Source organism: Papaver somniferum, chromosome 7 (assembly GCF_003573695.1).
Source record: "Papaver somniferum cultivar HN1 chromosome 7, ASM357369v1, whole genome shotgun sequence".
Classification (NCBI taxonomy): domain Eukaryota; kingdom Viridiplantae; phylum Streptophyta; class Magnoliopsida; order Ranunculales; family Papaveraceae; genus Papaver; species Papaver somniferum.
The window spans coordinates 224,687,868-224,710,327 of NC_039364.1; the positions used below are offsets into that span (position 1 = coordinate 224,687,868).

Consider the following 22,460-nt stretch of genomic DNA (forward strand, 5'->3'; position numbering starts at 1 on the left):
ATGTACTATGTATTAAATACATATATATATATATATATATATACTAGGTATCACGCCGGCCGCCTCTCGTCGATTTTTGAAAAGTTGTTCTAACCTCTTATCGATTTTCCATGTTCGGCCGAGGCTCAACCTTTTTATATTCCCATAGAGCATATTTAGTTAGTCGTATCATAATAAAACGGTCCTAATATTTAGTTGGTCGTGTAGAATTATAGTGTGTTAGTTAGTCGTGTCACAGTAGCGTGTTTAATTAGTTTGATCATAGTAGCCGGAAAGCCGGGACCTACGGTCCCGGCGATGGAGAAAATTTAAAAGCAGATATTGCCCACATATTTAGTTAGTCATATCATATTATAGTGTGTTAATTAGTCGGGCCACAATAACGTGTTTAATTAGTTTGATCATAATAGCCGGAAAGGCGGATGTAGTGTCCATATTAAAATTAGTATGTTAGTTTGTCATGTCTATAATAGTCTGGAAAATATTTAGTTAGTCGGGTCATAACAGAACATTTCCAATATTTAGTTGGTCGTATCATATTATAGTGTGTTAGTTAGTCGGGTCACAGTAGCGTGTTTAATGGACCATAGTAGCCGGATGGGGCCGGGGCTGACGGCCCCGGCGATGGAGAAAATTTAAAGGCAGACGTAGTGCCCATATTTATATTAGTTTGTTAGTTGGTCCTGTCTATAATAGTGAGAGCATATTCAGTTAATCAGTCCCAATATTTATATGGTCGTGTCATATTATAGTGTGTTAGTTAGTCGGGTCACATCAGCGTGTTTAATTAGTTGGTCCAGTCTATAATAGTCGGGAGCATATTTAGTTAGTCGGGTCATAGCAGAACGGTCTCAATATTTAGTTGGTCGTGTCATATTATAGTGTGTTAGTTAGTCGGGTAACAGTAGCGTGTTTAATTTGTTGGATCATAGTAGCCGGATAAGTTAGTTGGGGCCTTTTTCGATTTTTTTTTATTGTTTGGTCGGCCAGTCAGTATTCTCCCACAAAATTTTAGTAATTAACAAAATTGATTAAATTAGAACTGTCAAACATACCTATAAGTTAGTTGGGGCCTGCCATGCACCCTAGTGTTTTGTGGTCGTGTCTAATTAGCCTCTAATTAGTCGGGGCTTACACAGCCCCGACCGTGGCCCCTTAAATATGCCTAGTGATTTGTTGGTCGGGTCAAATTAGCCGGGGTTGCCTAGCATTTTGTTGGTCGTGTCAGATTAGTTGGGGCTTATAGTCCGGCCGTGACCCCTTAAATTCTTTTAATAAATGTAGGAAAATTAATTTACAATATGAAATCTAATTATATTAGGATACTTACTCGTGCGAATTTAAGGTTTTCCTTGGTCTTATCTCAAATCACAATCTCATGGTTCCACTGATCCTTACTCGAAGAACCGAACAATTCTTGGATTATTCGTCTGGCATATCATGTTATTATTGGATTTTTATTTTTATTGATTTGATTTCCAATTAAGACCATATTTGTTTGATGAGTAACCGTGGTGCCGCAAAAAGTCAACTTTCGAAGCATATAATAGGTGTCGCACCGACGCGATTTTATATCACGGATTAACTGCCACTGTTACGAAAGATTCTTTCACGAAAATAAGTTTGTATAGTATATACTCCTCTGCCTCCTATTCCGGTTAACCACAACATACTCATGTTTTCCCATACCATATCTAAGCCATTGTCGCTGCTAATCCACCTTTGTGTACTCATGTACCTCCCACACCCGTTTTTTAAGGCGCAATCATACACTCTTTTTCTCCCACTCTCGTTGCTAAGCAACCTACACATATTCCTACTCTACATTGAAGAAGAGGAGAAGTGCTATGTGATTGGGTTTTTGAAAAGGTTGCTCTCTGCTTGGTTTTGGTTTTATAATCTTAAAGTTGGGAAACTTCTCTTGGTTTCTTTCTTCTGCTCTTGGTTCTCTGAGAAATCAAACCCTAGAAATTTTACTTTTTTATTTTGTCATGATTCCTTTGTATCATTGTTTTTCAGTTGATGCTCGACTCTCTCGAAACTCTGGCTCTCGAGATTACTTTTTAATCAGGTGTGTATTCTAATTATGCATACTTAGATTGTTATTTTTTTAATGTATTTTACTGTAAATCGATTTCCTATTAGTTTTTTCTTAGTAAATTTTTAACGGCTCTATGAAGAACATTTTGTGCTCTCCTCTTCATTAACTTTGTGTTCATTTCATATACACTTCTCTAGCTTTACTATATATCTCATTGACAAATGTTAGGGATGGTTCCGCCGTATTCACTCTTTTTGCCGCATGAAAATATGACTGATTCTTCCCTTTGTTACAACTGAAGATCAATCAACTGCACTGCTTAAAGCTGGTAAAGTTTTTGAGTTTGTTGGATTGGGAAAACCAATGACTTTTTCTATCATCAATTCATCTGCTTTCCTGCAAGAAGTCCAACACCCATTCATTCATAACCATTTATTCAAGCTCTTAAACAATTATCTTATTTTAACAACGAATCATGGATACAACTTAAACCCTCTATGTCTTCGATTCTATCTCCAACGATATTTCGATCTCCGGCCAACATTCAAAAGCCCAAAACACATAACACTTCTCTTCTTCACGGAAGACAACTCCAAACCTCTCAATCTTTCCAAACCTACCAAATCTTCTGCTTCCCAATTCATCTCAATGTCTTCACGGAAGAATAATTTTTGTTCAACCCTAAAGCACCTCAGCAGCTCCAGTTAAAGCACAGGTGGTGGCAACAGGATCAATTTCAACAGCTAAACATCGTTGTTTTTCATGATCGGTAATAGTATCATCAGTAGTAATTGGTGTCATCGGCACCGCTCCTCCTTCCATCGTAGCTTTCTTCTTCCTACCGATCAATAAAAAAACAACAAAAATTTTTCTTCTTCTTCCTCTCCGTTTTTGTTTTTGTTTTTGTTTGCTTTGCGCCCAAGCTTTATATACCAAAACCGCCATCTGAGTGTACTTACCTAAACCGATCGTGAATACATAAGGCAATTTAATTATTTCTTTGTACATGACATGGATTTGGTATTGATTTAGGAAACCCAAGGGACGTTTGATTTTTTTTGTTCCCGATATATAACCGCGAATACCTTATGGAAACACGGTCAAATCCGGAAATCCTACGATCCGACGGACGCCTATATACGACATATAACGAACCGATCCGCGTCGTGGGATGACCATATCCATGGTCGGATTTGTAAGGCTACACACACACCACTTCTTTTTATAATATAGATGCTTGACTTATCTTTAATCTATGTATCCCAAAATATGAAAGTGTAATTCTGCTCAGAACAGAATTAGAACCTAGTTCCAGCCGAAGAAGACTATGGTTAGAACCAATATGAGTTCAGTGTCTGAGCTTTGTCTCTAGATGTTGTATTTTCCTATATGCATGAATAAAATTTTTATTTAATATTTACATTATGTTTTTGTTACCTTGTCTTCTGTTGTTTCACGTATAACTGTCACCATTAAAACCTTGATTAAACAAAGATAACCTTTCCAATAGACTTTTATTAGGTATACCTTGAAGACTATTGAAGGGAATCCCCCCTCCCTTTTTTCGTCAGATTGATCCAAGATTTGGTTAAAATCCCTATGACAATCCAAGCTGTCTCATTTTGTATAACTACTTATATCTTCTAAAAAATCATGAGTCCATATGATTAGGCTTTATGGATTAACATATACATTATGTATGAAAGAAAAAGAGGTTTGCCCATTATGTTTCATGGATAACCACAGTGTGATATAGTGCCCTTGGATGTATTCTAAGTGTTCACAAGGAGGTTATTTCAGGCATCATAATAGTCATTGAATTACAATAAACAAAGATTAGGTATTTCCAATGTCAATATCCTAACTGTCTTAAAGAACCTTGAATGCTAGATGATGTTGTGAAGGCTAAATAACATGAAAAAGGTAGATGTGCAAACACTTGAAACTGAAATCCAAATTAAAGAAGTGACAATGCTACCACTGTAAATAAGAAGCTCAGTGAAAGAAAAAAAAAATTTGTCCGCAGAGAATTATTGGATGCTCAAACCCAGTTTTCCAAGGTTATATGCACATCCAAATTTCTACGTAAGAAGACACATGCAGAAAACACTTCAGAAATGTCTTATGTGTTTTATATTGGAGTAGACTAATTAAATGTGTTAACCGATTCACAGTCATTTTTGTGGTTTAACTTGGTGTTATGTTGTGCTATGTTTAATCAATAAAAATGTCTTTGTATTTGCATCATCATTGTACTAATTATAACTAATTTAAATATTTCTTATTTTAAAAAAAAACTACAATAATTGGACTAAAATTAATATGCATTTAATAGAAACTAAATTATAAATCTCTTTCATTAACGTCCTCATGCAACTGCCGGTTGGTGGAGCATCCAAAAGGCTACTATTGAGAATCAGCTTGAGAATCATCAAGTGATCTCATGATTCCTCCTGTAGGCGATAAAGGGGGTTCGAACCCTATAATTACCTAAACAAATTCCTAAATGAAGGATATAGAAAGTAACCTAGGAACCAGTATTTTTTCTTATCAAAATTAAATTAAAAAAAATAACATAGAGAATCAACTTGAGCCTTTACGCACCTAGCTTGACCATTTCCCCTGTCATCTATGGAGTGGAAAACGAGCAAATTCGCCTATTCCTACCTCATATTGGGATAGACAAACCAAGAAAATGGATGGGCAAACGCTCAAATGTGGGAGTTTTCTCATCCCGTCTCGGATTGAGACGAGCATCTCAACAAGAGACGAATGGTTCAATATGAGACGATCGTCCTACATTAGGACGAGCCAAGACTCTTGTTAAGACGAGCCTCGTCTCATATTGACATGGACGGTCCTTTATAGTCGATAATGGCTATGTTCATCCAATGGTCTTCGAATCACTCTCTATAAATTCAATCAATTTCAACTCCAAAATCACACCCTCTTCACCCTAAAAATTTCTTATATTTTCATATTTTCAACGATCAAGTTCTTAACCTCTAAAACAATAGAAAAAAAAATATAAAAATTTTACATAAATGGGCAGTTTATCACAAAACTAAAATGCTACAACAGAAAATGCTTCACAGAAAACTCGCGGTCCGAAGTATATTATCGATGAAGATTATTTGCAGAGGTTATTAATATCTACTCTTGATTCTATCAATAGTGTTCAACAACATCATAATACTCTTTGGGAGGGAATTTTTAAACAGTTTTGTCAAGAAACTGAGAATATACAAATATACAAAAAAATGTGATACTTTAGGGTTGTCGACCGGTTTTAATGAAATCAGCCAAGACATGAACAGTTGGGTTGCTTTGATGATGCAAATGGCTCGTCAAATAGGGAGAGGAGATACCGAAGTCGATTTGGTAAGTCACATTTCAAATTTGGTTTAATCGATTTTTAAAACATGTAATGTTTGTTGTAATAACTAATTTAAAATTATTCAAATTGCAACATTGAAAAACTCGGGAGGAATGACAAAGAAAAAACTCTTCGGGTTTAAAGCACGAAGAATATTTACACATGATCAGAAAGCTGAACCGATATAGCCGATATCAAGTAGCAAAGGAATTACCTTACGAAAGTAAAAATATTTCTCAACAAACTGGGCATCTTTATTCTTCACCAGAAACAAATTCAAATGCTAATGCTAATACTGGAGGCTTCCAACAAGGTAATTCTAACTTTAATATCAATGGAAATGCAAATAGACCTGATGAGGCGGGTGTCAAAAGAGCAAAAAGAATCATAAAAGAAGCTCAAGATGCTGAACAATCCTCAAATTTAGAATACCACCTTCAAGAATTTTGAGAAAAAAAAAACTGATATTTTCAGAAATGAGTAAAGATCGTAAGGCGGTTGACCATAATTTGTTCAATGCGCACATGAAAAGAATCATGGGAATAAACACGTCAATAATGAATGTTGCACAATTACGATTTTAGCAGGATGTATTAGATGAAGTTCAAGCACAGAAGAAACACCAACATCCAACAACAGTTAACATTGTTTCTGATGACGATGACTTGGAAGTTAATGAAAGTGAAAAATGAAAGCACTTCCATCACACTTGTTTAGTTTGATTTTAAAATAATGGATGCGATAGTTAGTTTTAAATTCAACGTAAATTTTTGTTTCAAATTCAACGTTTGTTTTATCCAAATTACACAAATCAAACTACACAAACCATGAAATAAAAATAAACTAAATCCTGTGAGAATTTCTTTTTCCGAATTGTGCGCAGTCGGATCCTCCATCAGTCTTAAATGTAAACCTCTGTTTTGAATTATCTCTTCTACCATTCCATAATCTCTTGCAGTCACACCATGAAGTGGTTGAACTTCTTTCCTCAAATCTTTATCTGGATAACTCGTCCAACTGGTATCCCGTCGGGTCTCCTCGATTACCATATCATGCAAAATGATGCAACTGAGCATAACCATATTCATTTTTATTGGTTTAAATGAACAATATGATCCACAAATTATATGGAACTTCCTTTTCAAAATTACAAAAGCTCTTTTAACATCCTCCACACACCGCATCTTCTTCCGTTAAAATGTTTTCTAACACGGTGCTCCCCGGCTTCGGGTAACTCACAGTAAGCTTGAACTAAAGTTGATCACGCTGGATGAATTCCGTCCATCAGAAAATATCTGATCTTATAATTACTTTCGTTGACGGTGAAATTTGCAGTTGGAGCATTTCCATACTTCAGTTCTTCAAACAAATGCGATTTTTGCAAACTATTGATGTCGTTATTTGAATCCAGGAGTCCAAAGTTGGTTTGACTAGTGTCCCTTATACTGCCCTTGCTCAGCATAAGGACATCCATGCCACACCCAATGCATGCAATCAAGGTTAACTAGCATTCCGGGAAAGCCTTTTTTCGCATTTTCAACTAGTAATCGTTCTACATCATCTTGTGTTGGTTGTCGCAAAAAATGTGGACCAAAATGGTTGAGTACAGTTTCGCAAAACATACCCGAAATTTTCCTATGTTGTTGTTTTCGCCGTACAAATGTACTCATCACAGGCATTAGTCGATAGACCATAACCTAGATTCTTAGAGCTACTATAACATTTTTCTTAATATTATGTCCCCATACATTTCATTCGTCAAATTGATAGTTGAATTTAGGGTTTACCGAGAAAGCTCTCCGATAAGCCAATAACCAAGTGTTGCGGCATACGAAACAGCCGTTGCAAACTTTCATTGGAGTAAACACACTTGTTGATAAAATAATCACTGATCATATGTTGATGTCCTTACTCCCGAAATCTCCACTTATATCTTCTTGTCAATACTGCTCTCGATTTTGGATCTCCCGGTACCTGATCCGTGTATAATTGTATCATGACGTTTGTCAAATTTGCCTATTCATCTGAATCTTCATCCATATGATCCACCTGAAGCATCCACTATTGTTGTTGTTGTCCTTTTACCTCATATGGAATTTGCTTTCAACACCTCTGTGAATCAATCTACTGGTAAGACTCCTTTTGAGATTGTTTATTGTAAAGTTCCTAATCATGTTCTGGATCTAGTGGTGCTTGCTATGTTACAGAATTCCAATGTTAAAGCTGATAATATGGTGGAAAGAGCTTCTCAGCTTCATCAAGAAGTCAAAAACAAACTTGAAGAATCTAATGCAAAATATAAGGAGGATGCAGACAATTCAAAAGTTTTAAAGCTTTCAAAGAAGGAGAGTTGGTTATGATTCATTTACGAAAAGAAAGATTTCTAGTGGGTACTTACAACAAAACCAAGATGAAGAAATATGGTCCATTTAAAGTGTTGAAACGTATCAATGATAATGCATATGTTATAGACCTTCCTGCTGACGGGAACATATCCAATGTGTTCAATGTTCAAGAAATTTTCGCTTTTCATGGAGATAATGATATCTTATTACTTATAGACACCTCGAGGACGAGCTTCATTCAAGAAGGACTGATGCAGTATCGAATTCAACTCTTTCCTAGTTTATCTCTTTATTTCCTAAACTAGTTATTCGAGTTCTATTTTTAGTTAAACTCTTTTATTTCCTAAAGTTAGTTAAACTCTTCTTTAAGTTAGTCGTAACTGATGCCTATATAAAGGCAGGCCTTGTTTCAAGTTTACATAAAATTATTATTATCATTAAAACTTAATAAACTATATCTTGCTTTCAATCTCTTATTCTTCCTCCCCCAATCTTATAGATTTCACTCTGTTTTTCGCATCTCTTTCATTCTTTTCGTACCTCAACAATATCCTTAATCATTTTAATCGCAGTCCACATACCTACTAATGCACCGTAAACTAAAAAGAGCAGCACAAGAGATCAACCAGATAGTAAGAAATTATACGAACAATCTCACAAAACTCCAGATGATGTTAAACATTTCTACCCCAGAATAAGAACATACAAAAAAAAATCGAGCGATCCTCATATAACAGATCCTAATTCCAAAATGTGAAAATGTGAGTTTTGACAGAGATGGGGACACCATGAGAGTATGTTACATGTGTTGCTGTGGGAGACAAAAACAAATCTTCTTCGCCATTCCAAATTGACCAACAAGCATACATCTAAATGCCTTCTGTAGCTTTGTGTTAGCTAGTGTATAAAGATTGCTTGTACCCATTTGATTTCAGCTCAAATTTTATTTCCAAAACTTTTGTAGTTTCGCCTTGATTGTTTCAATGAACTCTTTCATTCGTTAATTTCTTTCCATTTGATTCCAGTTAAAGACCTCCTAATTTGATTTGCCGCATTTATAATTGCTTAGCTAGTTAAGTTTCAGAATTGTTGTACTTTATTTATTGAAGCTTTTAAAATAAAACTTGCACTTACAGGAGCATAAACAAAAGGAAAATATGTGGATTGTTTTACCATCCCAATTATAGCTACCACTTATTGATTTGATAATAAATACAGTATATAATTAATTCATTAGTTAGTCCTCCTGCAATTCCTTCTAATTTCTGTAACGGTGCTTGAAGCTGGACTAATATTTCCCATCTTAACCATTGCTACTACAAAATCAGCCAGAAACCTAGCATTATTTTGACTGTATGTTCGAACCAATGCATCTTGTGATCCATTATTGAACAAGACTTGGTCCGAATTTAGTAGCCCTCGCTGTGCCACCAAGTTTTGGAAGTATGCGTTTTCAAATCGGATTGGAGTTTGGACATCAAGTGGAGCCAAGTTTCGATCACCACTACCGCTGGTGGAAGGGCAGTTTGCCCTGCGAGTGGTGGCAAAAGCTGGATCAATGTTGGCTTGATTGTAAATATGGTTTCGGAAACTTGCGCAACCAGCTTGACCTATGGTGTGAGAACCGGATAGGACAGTCATTTCTGCAGCGCTAAACCCCTTGTTGGAAAAACTAGTGATTAATTGTGCTAGAGTACTTGAAGGGCCGGGTAACTGGCTGTTTGCAGCACTTTGGCTTGCAGTTCTTGCATCTCTTCTTCCTAATGGCACTATCCATTTGTCCACCTTGCTGCAATTTATCAATAAAGTTAATCACTTTTGCAGGAGTATATATGTTGGAAGCAGCAACTAAAATTTAAAATAATCTCTGGTAACTAAAACAATTAGTACTGACCAAGACAACACCATCTCTAGTGGCAAGAGCAAGTATATCAGCACAAGATACAACTCCACTGCAACTTGCTTCAACCTGTGATTTAATTGTGTCGACCACTTCATACCCGCGTGTTGTTCCTGCGTTGGGTCCTGCATTCTTCTCACCAGTGAACGTTGTTGTGTCGTCCAGCAAGATTGAAGCATCACAACCCTAATAACCAAACATTAACCAACCATTAGAACTAATACTATAATATGCATGTAACTAAAAAATTTAATTGAGTAATATTTGTTGCTTATACAACATTCTGCATGTTTATTATGTGAATGATAAACTTGACGAAAACTCATTATAATTTAGACATGCATTAACAAAGCAATCGTGGAAGAAGAGGCGAAGGAAAGAGGCAGCTATTCTGGAATCTGTGTTGAGGGCTTGGGTCATGGCTCCACGCACAATGGTTGATACATTCGGGCAAGTTGTAGCATAGAAGTTTGTGGATAACTGCCCATGGGACGAAGAAAAAAGCAAAGCCAGAAAAGAGAATAATGTGAGAAAGTTAACAGGAATGGCAGCCATGGGAACCAAAATGATAAGTTATCAGTGAAGAATGATTGAGAGATCGTAAGTTTGGATGTGAAGAATATCGAATGAAAGTATCTCCATTTATAGAAGTATTAAGAGTAGATTCCGTAGACATGCATGCATAAAACGTAGAGAGGAAGAGATTATGTTTGACTGGTAATGGTATGTGGTGTGGTGGGGGTTTACGAAACAAAATTTAAGGGATAAAATTTCAAAATGTGCTGCTTGGATTTTCATATAATCCAAGATTCTAAATAGCGTATATTTGACTTTCTTTACATACACTACTACTAGCTCCAGATTGCAGCTAAGAGTTGTACTCGGTTTTACTGTTTTTCCAATAATAGCTAGTAATTTCATATAAAGAAAACAAACAAGTCTGATTATTTTGAAAATATCTAACACTAATCAAATTTTGAACTAGGCCATGTTTGAAACTTCAAACCCGACCGCATACTAGTGGTTTCAGCTAAGCGGACAAAACTCACATTACACAATTAATGGTGTGCATCACCAAAAAACAAAATCACATAGTTGATTTTCTTACATTTCAGCTAACATTAATTCTGCGTGGTCGGCCATAAGAATACAGTAGCTCCGGATTTCAAGTTCTAACAGTACTATACCACGAGCAGGGACCTATAAACAGCTTAATTTGTTTGTTTGGTGATTCATTTGTTAGAGCGAGGGCATCAGTGTGAATGCTACGGGCGTATGGAATGGGAGTACCTAAGAAGTAACAGCATTATACCATGAAGGCAGAAAGGAATTTGACCATCTTTTTGGATAGTAGACTACTGCAAGAAGTTGATGGCGCTTAGCCAAGGCACACATTTTTCTTTGAACATGTAATTTTAGGCTTAGCCTCAATTTAGTTTCCAAATTTCTTACAAGTCTAGACACATCAAGCTCATTATATGAGCACAGTAACATTGTGAATAACAGAACACTTCATTAGGACCCAGATACAGAGGTACAAAAATTATACACACAAATTTCTATGATTGCACAAAATCAGACGAAAAGAAAAAACAGCTAAGTTTTATTCTGAAATATACATAGATTCTTCTTCCACTGAGGTTTCTCTACTGTATGAAGTTAAATGGGGAATTGGTTTACTACAGTTATTACAAGTCCTGAACAAAGATATGGACCTCAAACAAACACGTTCTAATAGTCATCGCCTCTAGATATCACTTCTTTGCAAGTTGGCCGTAGTAAGATGGTATGCTCAAACTGAGATATGTAGCTTCCCTTGATGTCACACAGTGGGGGACAGGGCTAAGAAAAAACAAACAATGAATTGATGCACTGGTAAGGTTAATGAAAGGATAGGAACTAATAGAACCTTCCCAAAACATGAAGTTGTCAGAATTAACGAGGAGAAAGCAAGTAGTACCTGAACAATGCCATTGTCACAAAGGTTCTTTAATGCCATTAAGTATTTAGATTCCCCAAGTCGGTCCAAGTAACGTCTGCAGAAGGCCAATGTTGAGAAATTCTTGTTGATAGTTGCTAGCAGTTGCTTCTCTCTAGGTAGCCTTAGGGGTATGTGCGCGGCATCGGAATTTTTCATATAGTGACTGCACTCCAAATCTCTTCTAACAAAACCTTTTCCTGCGATTTTAGGCGACAGATTTGCTTGCTTTTGTCATAACAACGATAAACAACTGAACATTTTAATGCCATGGTTCTAGAGAATAGAGGTTACCTGTGGATCCAAAAGTTTCAATTGCAAAGAATTCACCTTCCTCCATTTTTGTTTGTTCTCCTCCTTTTACAATTGGGACTGATTTACCACTAGGACCACCATGAATCAGATATCTTCCAATACTATGTCCATTCAAATTTCGGATGCTTTTCACTATGCAAAGAAAAATATACAGAAGGATAAACAAAAGGATGAAGCATAATACTCCCACAGAAACAAAGCAACACAAAGTGAAAAAAATTTAACGTTGCTACTGTACAAAGAACTGGTAATAACCTGAATTTTGATATTCATTCTTACCAGGGAATATCTTTCCATTAATCTCCACTTCATATGACTCCATGACCTCTTGGATTGCAGCACCAACATCACAAAGGCGTACATCTATTCCAGCTTCCTAAGCAAGAGATCGTTAAAGAGTAAGAGTAAAAGAAATTAATGCTTGCTAATCTATAGGTCTCAAAATAAAACATTTTTATAAGTGATAGACATGCATTCTGTAAAGGACATCCGCATTTGGCCAAAGCTAACCTACCCACACCCACATGTTCAAGTTGCAACAAGCATTCCTGATTGGTTTCTGTGGAACTTACCAACATCTTTTGCAGCGTGGCAATGATAAAATATGAGTGACATTATTTGTTAAACTGACAAAAATTGAATAAAAACTGTAGGTCCTGGTTAAATAAGGACACTACTGAGAAAGCAAGTCCAGTGCAGGGAATACAAACTACCTTCACTCCAGTATTTGTTGCATCTTGTGTGGCCTTCAGAAGTGGATCAAAATCGGATTGAATGCCACTGTGAACGCACAATCAATTATATGTCCTGAACAAAGTACACAATAAAGTTCAAATATATGTTTAAAATAGCATCTACAGACAAACATCACTCGCACTGCTGAGCCTACGACTTGAGAGACGCATAATGAACTTAGACAAATATTGGGTGGAACATGACTAGTATAGATATTTGAGTCATACCATCCACATGAGTACCAAAATCCAACTTCATAACATCATCATACTGAAGTACAGTCTTATCACCAGAGTTTGGTGTCCAATGAGCTGCAACCCTGTAATTCCATGGATGCGGCTTAAAACAAAAAACATGCATTTAATGGTTGCAGCTGAAAACAAAAAGTAGAAGGAAAAGGTTGTACCAATTTAGAGAGCAACCTGTAGGGAAGGCAATGCCTGCTTGCAAACCATTCTCTGAAATTAACTTACGAACTGTATTCTCCGAAGTTTCACACATATCGATCATTAGAATTCCAGGCTTTATAATACTCCTCATGTATTTGCGAACCTAATAAACATAAATGTAAGATCAGAATTGCTGAAGAACATCTACATAGCACCAGATGAATGTTGTATATATCATCAAAAACAGAAGGAAAACTAGTCTACAAATCCTGAAATGGATAAAGTGCAAGCTGTCGATGAACCTCGGCTGCCTGGCGAACAGCATTATAGACAGGTTTTTCAAGGCGTTCCAGTTCCCTCTTTTCTTCAGATGTAGTTCTCCATAGATTACTTATAACAAAAAGTAGATCAAGAAAGATAAATCCCACAAAAGGGAAATGTAAATTCAGTTATAAGACATGTCAAACTAGTTTACAAGGGAGAGTGCCTCTTAGATACTCAATTCAATACTTCTTTTTGACACGGCTTCTTATTTTTGGAAGGAACACCAAATTTACAGTACCATAATTAATCTGTTTAGAAAGATAGCTGAAGTGTAGATACTAAATTGCATACTCTTAGGGGAGAGAAACTACTTACTCATCTTTGTAATCTTGAATTTCGCCTTCAGGGAAATCCCCAGATGGGAAAAGTTCTAGTACAGGGATGGATGGCGGATCAGTCTGCTGAAGGGGTTCTTTCTTTTTTCTGTAAATGATCGGAAGTTTAGTAGCCAGTTGCGCATTTAGAGAGAAATTTGAATGCATATAATCAAATTAGAAAGTGCTTACTTGCTTTTGTTTTTCCTTTTTTTCTTCTTGGCAGTTTCTGCAAAAAAAAGTTGAAGGGTATAACTGATAAGTACACCAAAAGAATACAACCTGAGAAAATTAGTAACAGTATACAAACTACTATATGTGTAACCTCAGAGGATTTCCAGGAGAGCTATATATTATGGAGAGCATCTGTGTGTGTACAGATCCAAAATATTGCTCGAAGTTCTTAGGCAATGTCTACATAAACTACTTCTCCAAAACAAAAAGGACAAGAAAGATCCGACTTGACTTAACAAAATGAAGTCATTCTATGAAACTAACCTTGTGATTCATTTACTACTGACACACCCCCTTGGTCTCCATCATCATCTTTCTTTTCAGGAGGTGAAAGCGAGATTGCCGTGTCATAGCTATCTTGAGACTGCAATGTACTTTCTTCAGAAGAAAATAAACCCAAAAAACTTTTTCTAGAATTTAGGTCCGCTTTATAAGACAATTTATAACAAGGATCATACATATGCATAAAATAGTAGGCAAGTTGAAGTCATTATTGATCTGAGGCAACAAAATGCACCAGATGTGCAGAAGCAGCGGAACACACACCCTGATGAACCTTGTCACACCCTTATCTAATGAAAGAGGAGCAATGTTCACTCGCAGGCACAAGAAAACAACCAAAAGAAAAGAAAGCAAGTAAACACGAAAGAATTTTATCAGAATTTCTCTCTAGCTTCTCTTTAGTTACATTCTAAAGTCACATAAGTCGGTAAGTGTCCGAAATTCTTTCTCAACTAAGTGGTTTAATAACTTTGACACTCTTCATCACTTCACCGTGTTTACTAGTTACTACATAACTTAAAATAATTGCTGCATGGTATTGGTAGCAAGTATAAAATCAAAATTTCGCAATACAATAAGGAACAGTCATGAAGAAGAACCCCAGTTTACATAAAAATAAATAAATTAAAACATACATCCATACCGAGACATGATCATCATCTTGCTGTTTGCTGTTGATTTGTAGGCTTTTCAATTGGTCAGAAACCCCAGGGTTTCCATCTATCTCAACAGCATGAGGGTCAGTCTCATTCCCTTCCATAGTTACAATTTCTATCTTTTTGCTTACTGAAGCACAGGTACAGCAAGTAAATGAAAAATTATTTCCGTCAGTACTATAAACTTAAATTTTAAATTGAAATTAATTCGGAAAAAAATCTACTAGGATCAAGTATGCCGCCAACTCATGTAATGAATTTCATTCATTTCAATCACAGTCCACAGACCTGCTAATTTAGCTTAAGCTAAAAAGAGCAGCACAAGAGATCAACCAGATGAATAAATTAAGAGAACAATCTCACAAAAGGTTCAAACGAGATGGAAAGTAGATATCGGAACTGAGAGAAGTTTTACCTGGTTCTATTAGCAAAGCGTTGACCGGTGGTGGTGTGTTTTGGGGGAGTTGCCGAGTCCGACTGGTATATGTGTAAAGAATGAAAAAAAGAGTCGGTATTGAAAAATTAAGAAACAAATGCTTTAAAAAAGAAAAAACGCCGCTGCCGGGGATCGAACCCGGGTCACCCGCGTGACAGGCGGGAATACTTACCACTATACTACAACGACTTAGGTGGCAATTGGTTCCCTCTAGGGATAAATATATTATAAGGATGTCAAATCCAAAGCAGTTCGAATTTTTGTTTTTCTAACAAAAAGTGAGGATTCATTGATTAAAGCAGTTCGAACTGGGAACAATGTAACTCCTTATTTTGATTCTCTTTTTCTTTTTAACTTTTTTCTATTAGTCCTGACGCGGTACGCTCGTCAGCTTTTCATTCAATAAATTTTCACGAAGCTGCTGCACTTCCCCACTCTCTTTCCCATTTGGTGTCATTATTCTTAGTCCTTGATTTCTGGATTGAGATTAGCAGGGGAGTCCTATTATTATTGGATTTAATCAATACATGCTTGACACATGCGGGGAAAAAGAACAGGGGAAGGGAGTGGGGGATGTATATCATTTTGATATTTTTCAACCAAAAACATTGATCATTTACACAACAAATTTATTTTAATTAGAATATAATTCAGTAGTAAAAAACATTCACATTGCATTTACTATAATCGGACGGTGGTGGCGACTGGTGGTGGTGGTGGCGGAGATGGTGGTGGGGAATAGTTTATCGATTGGCAACAATAGTTATATTATATGAATACTATTAAACAAAAATGAGAACATAAATGAATATGGAAGAGTGGCTAGGGGCGGAGCCAAGGGTCGACAACCCTGGCTAAATTATTTAAGGTTCAAGCATTAGATTTGTGCATGTGTTATGCACATGACTTTTTTTTCCTATTAACTTGGTGTGCGAGGGGCTTTGTCCCGCCCCGTGGCGATGCATTTTTGATTTGGTGTGCGCGAGACTTCGCCCGCCTCGTGCCGATGCATTCTTGATTCGGTGTGGCTCGGCGAATACATTAAATAGGTGGAGAAAAGATAAGAAATATGTGTAGCTTTTATTTATTTTTTTCTCTTATTTTCACAGAAAATATGTGTGAATTATGTGTGGTTTTATTTTTCCCCTTTATGTATCAATTTGGAAAAAAAAGAGTACTCATATGATAGGTACTCGACTTCCGAATTGAATTTGGGCCTCCATAAAATTCCAAACACGGTAAATTAAGCTTTCCTTTTGAGTTTGTAAGTTTTAAACGAATCATATGTTGCCAAGTATCCTCACCAAAACGCTCGTTTAACAAAACTCAAACAAGGTCCATTTCGGTCAATAGGAAGTGAGGTCAACGTGGCAGCTTTATTTTTCTAGGCCTTCAAGTCTTTAGATATGTTATATGCTATATGATATTGGTTGTTAACCAAGACAGATTATGGTACATATGTTGGATTATAGTTGGAAGAGAACAAAACTGAAAATATACATTAATCGCATTTCTTTAGGATTTGGCAGTTCCTTATTGTCCAAACATGTCTTGATCATTATAAATGGTAGAGCTTGTAATTTTACAAACTCATCCTTTAAATATGCTACTTAATTGTTGGTGCGGGAAGCCAACTTTAATATTTTTGTAATACTAATTCTAGAGGAGAGTATCCTAATTAATTGAAATATCTTATTATTATATATGCTTCGTTTAAAGTCTTCTGTGGGGTCGAAGAAGCTCTAGTACTACTGTTGGTAGAAAATTAAGAATCATATTGTTAATCAATTTTCGATTATTGATTTGATCGACTAATGGTAAAGTTAAAACTTGATATATCTAGTTTGTTTATTCAGGGATCATTCTCTTCAGATATAAGGTCATTGTGACTTGATTCCAGATCTGAAGATAAGACTTTTGATCATCTATTAGTAACAGGATCTGTTCTGTCTGTGATCGATCATTGGTGGAATCAAGTTGTTTGTGCAGATACTTTGAAGACTGAAGATTGAAGACTAGAAGATTTTATTTCTGGTATTCCGATATTTGTGATAACTTCCTGCATACTTGATTAACTAGGATCTAACAAGATATTTATCTCGAATAGACTTTAAAACTTGTTGTATAGATCGTCAACATATTCTTATGTTTTCCTTTGAGATATACTTTGACAGTCTGTAAACTAAGGTTAATTATTTCAATAATCTTGATCTAAGTTGATCTAACCGAATAAAGGAGTTTATATTGATTAAACCAAGAACCTTTGTAGTTTATTTATCTCTGATTAACTTGGTTGGTCTTGGAAATTTATAGAGAGGTTACGGAAACCGATTAGTCCTTTACTATTTCAGATTACGATCCAAAGGAGATGAATTGCTGAAGACTTCACAACAAGTGAAGCGACTTCAGGTAGTAGACTCTATCTTAGGATTCATGTGCTTAGATCAAATTTGTTGTAGGCGCATGGATACTGAAGGAACTAAGTAACTTGGAGTTAGTTTACTTGGTATTAACTATTTGAAGTTGTAGTAGTCTTTGCATAGCGTATTAATTCTAAGAGTATCCAAAAGTGGACTAGGTCCCTGGGTTTTTCTTCCTTGTAGTTTTCCTCGTTAACAAAATCTTGTGTGTTGTATGATTTACTTTACTTCCGCGTTATATTGCTTTGCCTTTAAATACACTTGTACGTTAATCAACACTTGATTTTGAAAAACGGGGGTCTAACAACCACACCCAATATTTCGATTAGCAATCTGTATGGACTAACTCTAATATACTTTCAAGAGAATCAACTAGACAGTCAGAATCAATCTTAAGAAAGATATGTCAAGGAGTTAATTATCTCAATTTCTAATTCAATCTGCAATCAGCAAATAGAAATCTGCGAGACCGATTGAATATAAGAGATATAAACTTGGATGGTACCAAAGACCAATATCCAAGGATCAATCAATTTTCCAATCAACAACCAAAGGTTGGATTTCACAATTGATCGATTCAGACGCACAACTTGTGATATTTCAGTTATATAACAAAATATAATGCGGAAAAGAAATAACACAGACACCAGAAGTTTTGTTAACGAGGAAACCGCAAATGCAGAAAAACCCCGGGACCTAGTCCAGATTGAACACTACACTGTATTAAGCCGCTAAAGATACTAGCCTACTACAAACTAACTTCGGTCTGGACTGTAGTTGAACCCCAATCAATCTCACGCTGATTCAAGGTACAATTGCGCTCCTTACGTCTCTGATCCCAGCAGGATACTACGCACTTGATTCCCTTAACTGATCTCACTCACAACTAAGAGTTTCTACGAACCAAAGTCGAAGACTTTAATAAAAAAATCTGTATCACACAGAAAAGTCTACAGTAATAGATAAATCTGTCTCCCATAGAAATACCTACGATTTTTTGTTCCGTCATTTGATAAATCAAGGTGAACAGGAACCAATTGACAAACCGGACTTATATTCCCGAAGAATAACATATTATTATCAATCACCTCACAATAAACTTAATCGACTAACGAAACAAGTTATTGTGGAATCACAAACGATGAGACGAAGTTTATTTGTGATTGCTTTTATATCTTGCCTATCGGAGAAATCAATCTCAAGATCCAATCCTTACGATTGTACTTAGTACGATAGAAACAGCAAGATCAGATCACACAACTACAAGAAAAGTAGTATCGGTAAGGCTTCGCAGTCCCAAAGAAGTCTTCAAGTCGTTAACCTACAGGGTCTCGATAGAAACCTAAGGTTAAAGGATAATCGACTCTAGATAATACAACTAGTATCACACATGAGGTGTGGGGATTAGGTTTCCCAGTTGCTAGAGTTCTCCCTTATATAGTCTTTCAAATCAGGGTTTGCAATCAATGTTAGCTTAGTAACAAAGCATTCAATATTCACCGTTAGATGAAAACCTGATTGGATTCAAGCTAATATCTTTCAACTGTTAGATCGAAACTTAGATTGTTACACACAAATGAATGCACATTTATCTAGGTTAGTGTAACCGTACCCAAACTTGTACATCTAGTTGGTTCAACAGTAGTTAACCAAATGGTTAGACATATGAGCACTTTCATATCAACCATATTCTTCTTTACCATAACTAGTTCAAATGACTCAAATGAACTAGTTAGAGAGTTGTTCAATTGCTTAGATCTTTATAATAGACACAATTGAAACAGAATCGATTTGATTCACTCGAATCAATTCATGAACTTTATAGCCATGGTTTGCAAACTTGCATTCCTTACTTTATATAAGTTTAAGTTCACGAATAATCGTTTTTAGAAAATAACCAACTTAAGTACGCGGACTGGTACGTGGACTTAAGTACCCGGAATGAGTTTGTAAATAGTTCACAAACTCCGGCAGATTTTCTCGGGAAGAGAACCTCCGACAGTACGCGGACTCTGTTCCGCTTTTCCTGATCAACAAAGTACGCATACTTTGGTTCAAGGAATAAGGACTTATACATGTATGAGATACCTCACAATGTTTATATCCAACCATGGTTATATAATTTAAACTCTCATTTAAATCATTGAAACATTCTTAGAGGACGATATATGATTGTTATTCACAAACCATTTTTTGTCAAAGCCATTTTCAAATGATTGAAATATAACATGACTTTCGTCACTAGGTAAAGATGAACTTGGCCAAAGCGAAAGCTTACCAACACATATTTCGAGAAATAGATAAGTGAGATAAACTCGTCTCGAAATAGCGAATGTGTATAATCATAGTTTATATAGCAAAACGAATTTTGTCTCAAGATAGGAGATAGAGTAGATAGACTTTTGAGTGATAGATAAGTTCAAGTCTCCACATACCTTTTAGTCGATGAAGTTCCACCAGTTCCTTGAGTAGTTCTTCGTCTTATATGATGATCGCCATGGATTTCTTGAGCTCAACTACACTTTCTATCCTAGTGCGAGACTTAGCTAATAGTAGACTAGAAATCAAGACTTATAGTTTTGATCACTAACATTGACAAACATGCTTGAGATAGCAACGCATGCGAGTTCGACCGAGCAGTGCTCTAACAATCTCCTTCTTTGTCAATTTTAGTGACAAAAATATCAATATATTTGGAATGCAAAATAAATAAATAAAGTTTGTAGCTTCTCTTCCACATGCCTGATCTTCTTGGTTCTTCAACATTACTCGAAATCTTCGTCACTTCCAAGTACTCCAATGATTCCAAAGGTTGTAAGTTTAGTATCATCGTTGTTGAAAATCCGTAGCTATAACAATGAGAAAACATGAATTCTCACTCATTGTTATACGATGTCATAGTATTATTATGCAACATCAAAGTTCAATTGTATCACAACTTCAAAAACAATACTATGGTGATATGTATCACTCCCCCTTAGTCAATACTCCATCTCACATGGAAACCACTCCCCCTCCGTAAACCATATGTATTTGTAGTGTGAACTACGCATTAATTCTCCCCCTTTTTGTCAATAAAATTTGCAAAGGTACGAAAACTAATGGGATCCTAATGAAATTTCCATAGAGACATTTCATGACCAAAACAAAGCACATATCAACTTTTTAGATGCCATCATATATCCGAAGCTAAATGCATTCATCAAGGAGTTTATAAAGATACAAGATAACCCATATAATATTCCACATCCACACTCCCCCACAAAGATTTGGCAATAAAGCACAAGTTCAATTAAGAACTCCCCCCCATAAAATGTCATTCCCGAAAGAACAACAAGAGCGACCTTACTTTCACAAGAAAAAAAGGATTTCTTTGGACATAACAAATCACATACAAATATGAATTTGAATCCAAAAATACTCAATTAAATTAACAACAAGAAGACACATGATTAATTTAATCGGAATACACAACTAAATTACCACAAGAGTGTGATCAATTCAATTGGTCATGCTCAACATAAGAGAACTTACGGAGCCGCACAGTATACACATAAAATATGGATCATGGAAGATCAATACTGCGGAATAGACAAGGATTCATTCTATTTTCCATCACTATTTGCACAATGACATACAATATACATAATCCTCATAATCAAAAGTCCATCCTATCTTCCATCAATACTTGCATAATGACATAATAGGATAAAAACTTTTGTCATGTCAAAATCTCATTCATTCTTTTATCAATACATGCATATCGACATATGAAAGACTTAACTTTTGACAAGGTATGGGACAATTATAGTTCACGGACGCAAACACACATATCCCATAACATATTGCAATATACAAAACCATAAAGATTAATACTGCAAAAATCATCTTCCAAACAACTTTTTAGAATTTAATCAAATAAACCTAAAAAAATAAATATGAAAATGTTGGACATAGCTATGTGTAATCACAATAATGGCTATTCCAAACTCTAGTTATTCTTCCTAAAAACACAAGAATAAGATTCTCATAAGAATATTTACTAGACGTTGTAGAGCTTTCTCAGGGCATCTACCGAGAATTCCTTCTCATTATTGAAAAACCCATTGATAATGGGGTCATTCAATTCCTCTAAATCTTAAGAAATTTCAGTCAACTCACTAAGTTTTCTTTTTAGCTCACGCAAGGTGTTCTTTGTTAGAGACAACATTTGTTCATACTGAGTTATCTCCTCTAAAGGTGAAACAATTTGAGATTTTAAATCATTTCTTTTGTTGATGATATCATCCACCAAACCTTAAAGTTACTATCAACATGACAAACAGATAAGAGGTAGTTAGAGGAAGAACCTTCTCCATTATTTGTAGCTTTCACTTTCTTCACTCTTGAGGAAGAGATTCCTTTACACAGATACACATTAACTGCTTCAACTGCAACCTTACTTGTGGTGCTTCTAGTTATAGGATCCATGAAACTGTATCTTCTAGGAAGAAAAAGAAACTACAAACAACTATAAATAGACTTATGAACGCCCAAACCCTAGAAGAACAAGTCTTCCGTGATTTAATGATTCAATATCTATAAAAACTAGGAGAATATATATTTTTTAACAAAAATAATACACCACTTGAGACACATAGATGCAAACCTCATTTTCCCAAGTTAAAGATGAGGATGCGAAAAAAAAGAAAAAGAAACTACAAACAATTATAAAT

General features: G+C 35.7%; 1 protein-coding gene, 1 non-coding gene and 1 pseudogene across 2 annotated transcripts; all 3 read right to left on the reverse strand.

Annotated features, from left to right (window-relative positions):
- Positions 1–8,995: 8,995 nt before the first annotated feature.
- On the reverse strand, positions 8,996–10,217 carry LOC113293417 (peroxidase P7-like). Its single transcript, XM_026542059.1, has 3 exons — positions 10,005–10,217; positions 9,657–9,848; positions 8,996–9,547 (listed from the first exon to the last, which is right to left on the reverse strand). The coding sequence occupies exons 1-3, from the start codon at positions 10,215–10,217 to the stop codon at positions 8,996–8,998; spliced, it is 957 nt and encodes a 318-aa protein (XP_026397844.1).
- Positions 10,218–11,158: 941 nt separating this feature from the next.
- On the reverse strand, positions 11,159–15,405 carry LOC113299686 (annotated as a pseudogene).
- Positions 15,406–15,442: 37 nt separating this feature from the next.
- On the reverse strand, positions 15,443–15,514 carry TRNAD-GUC. The gene has a single exon. It is a non-coding gene; the product is annotated as a tRNA-Asp (tRNA).
- Between the last annotated feature and the right edge of the window lie 6,946 nt (positions 15,515–22,460).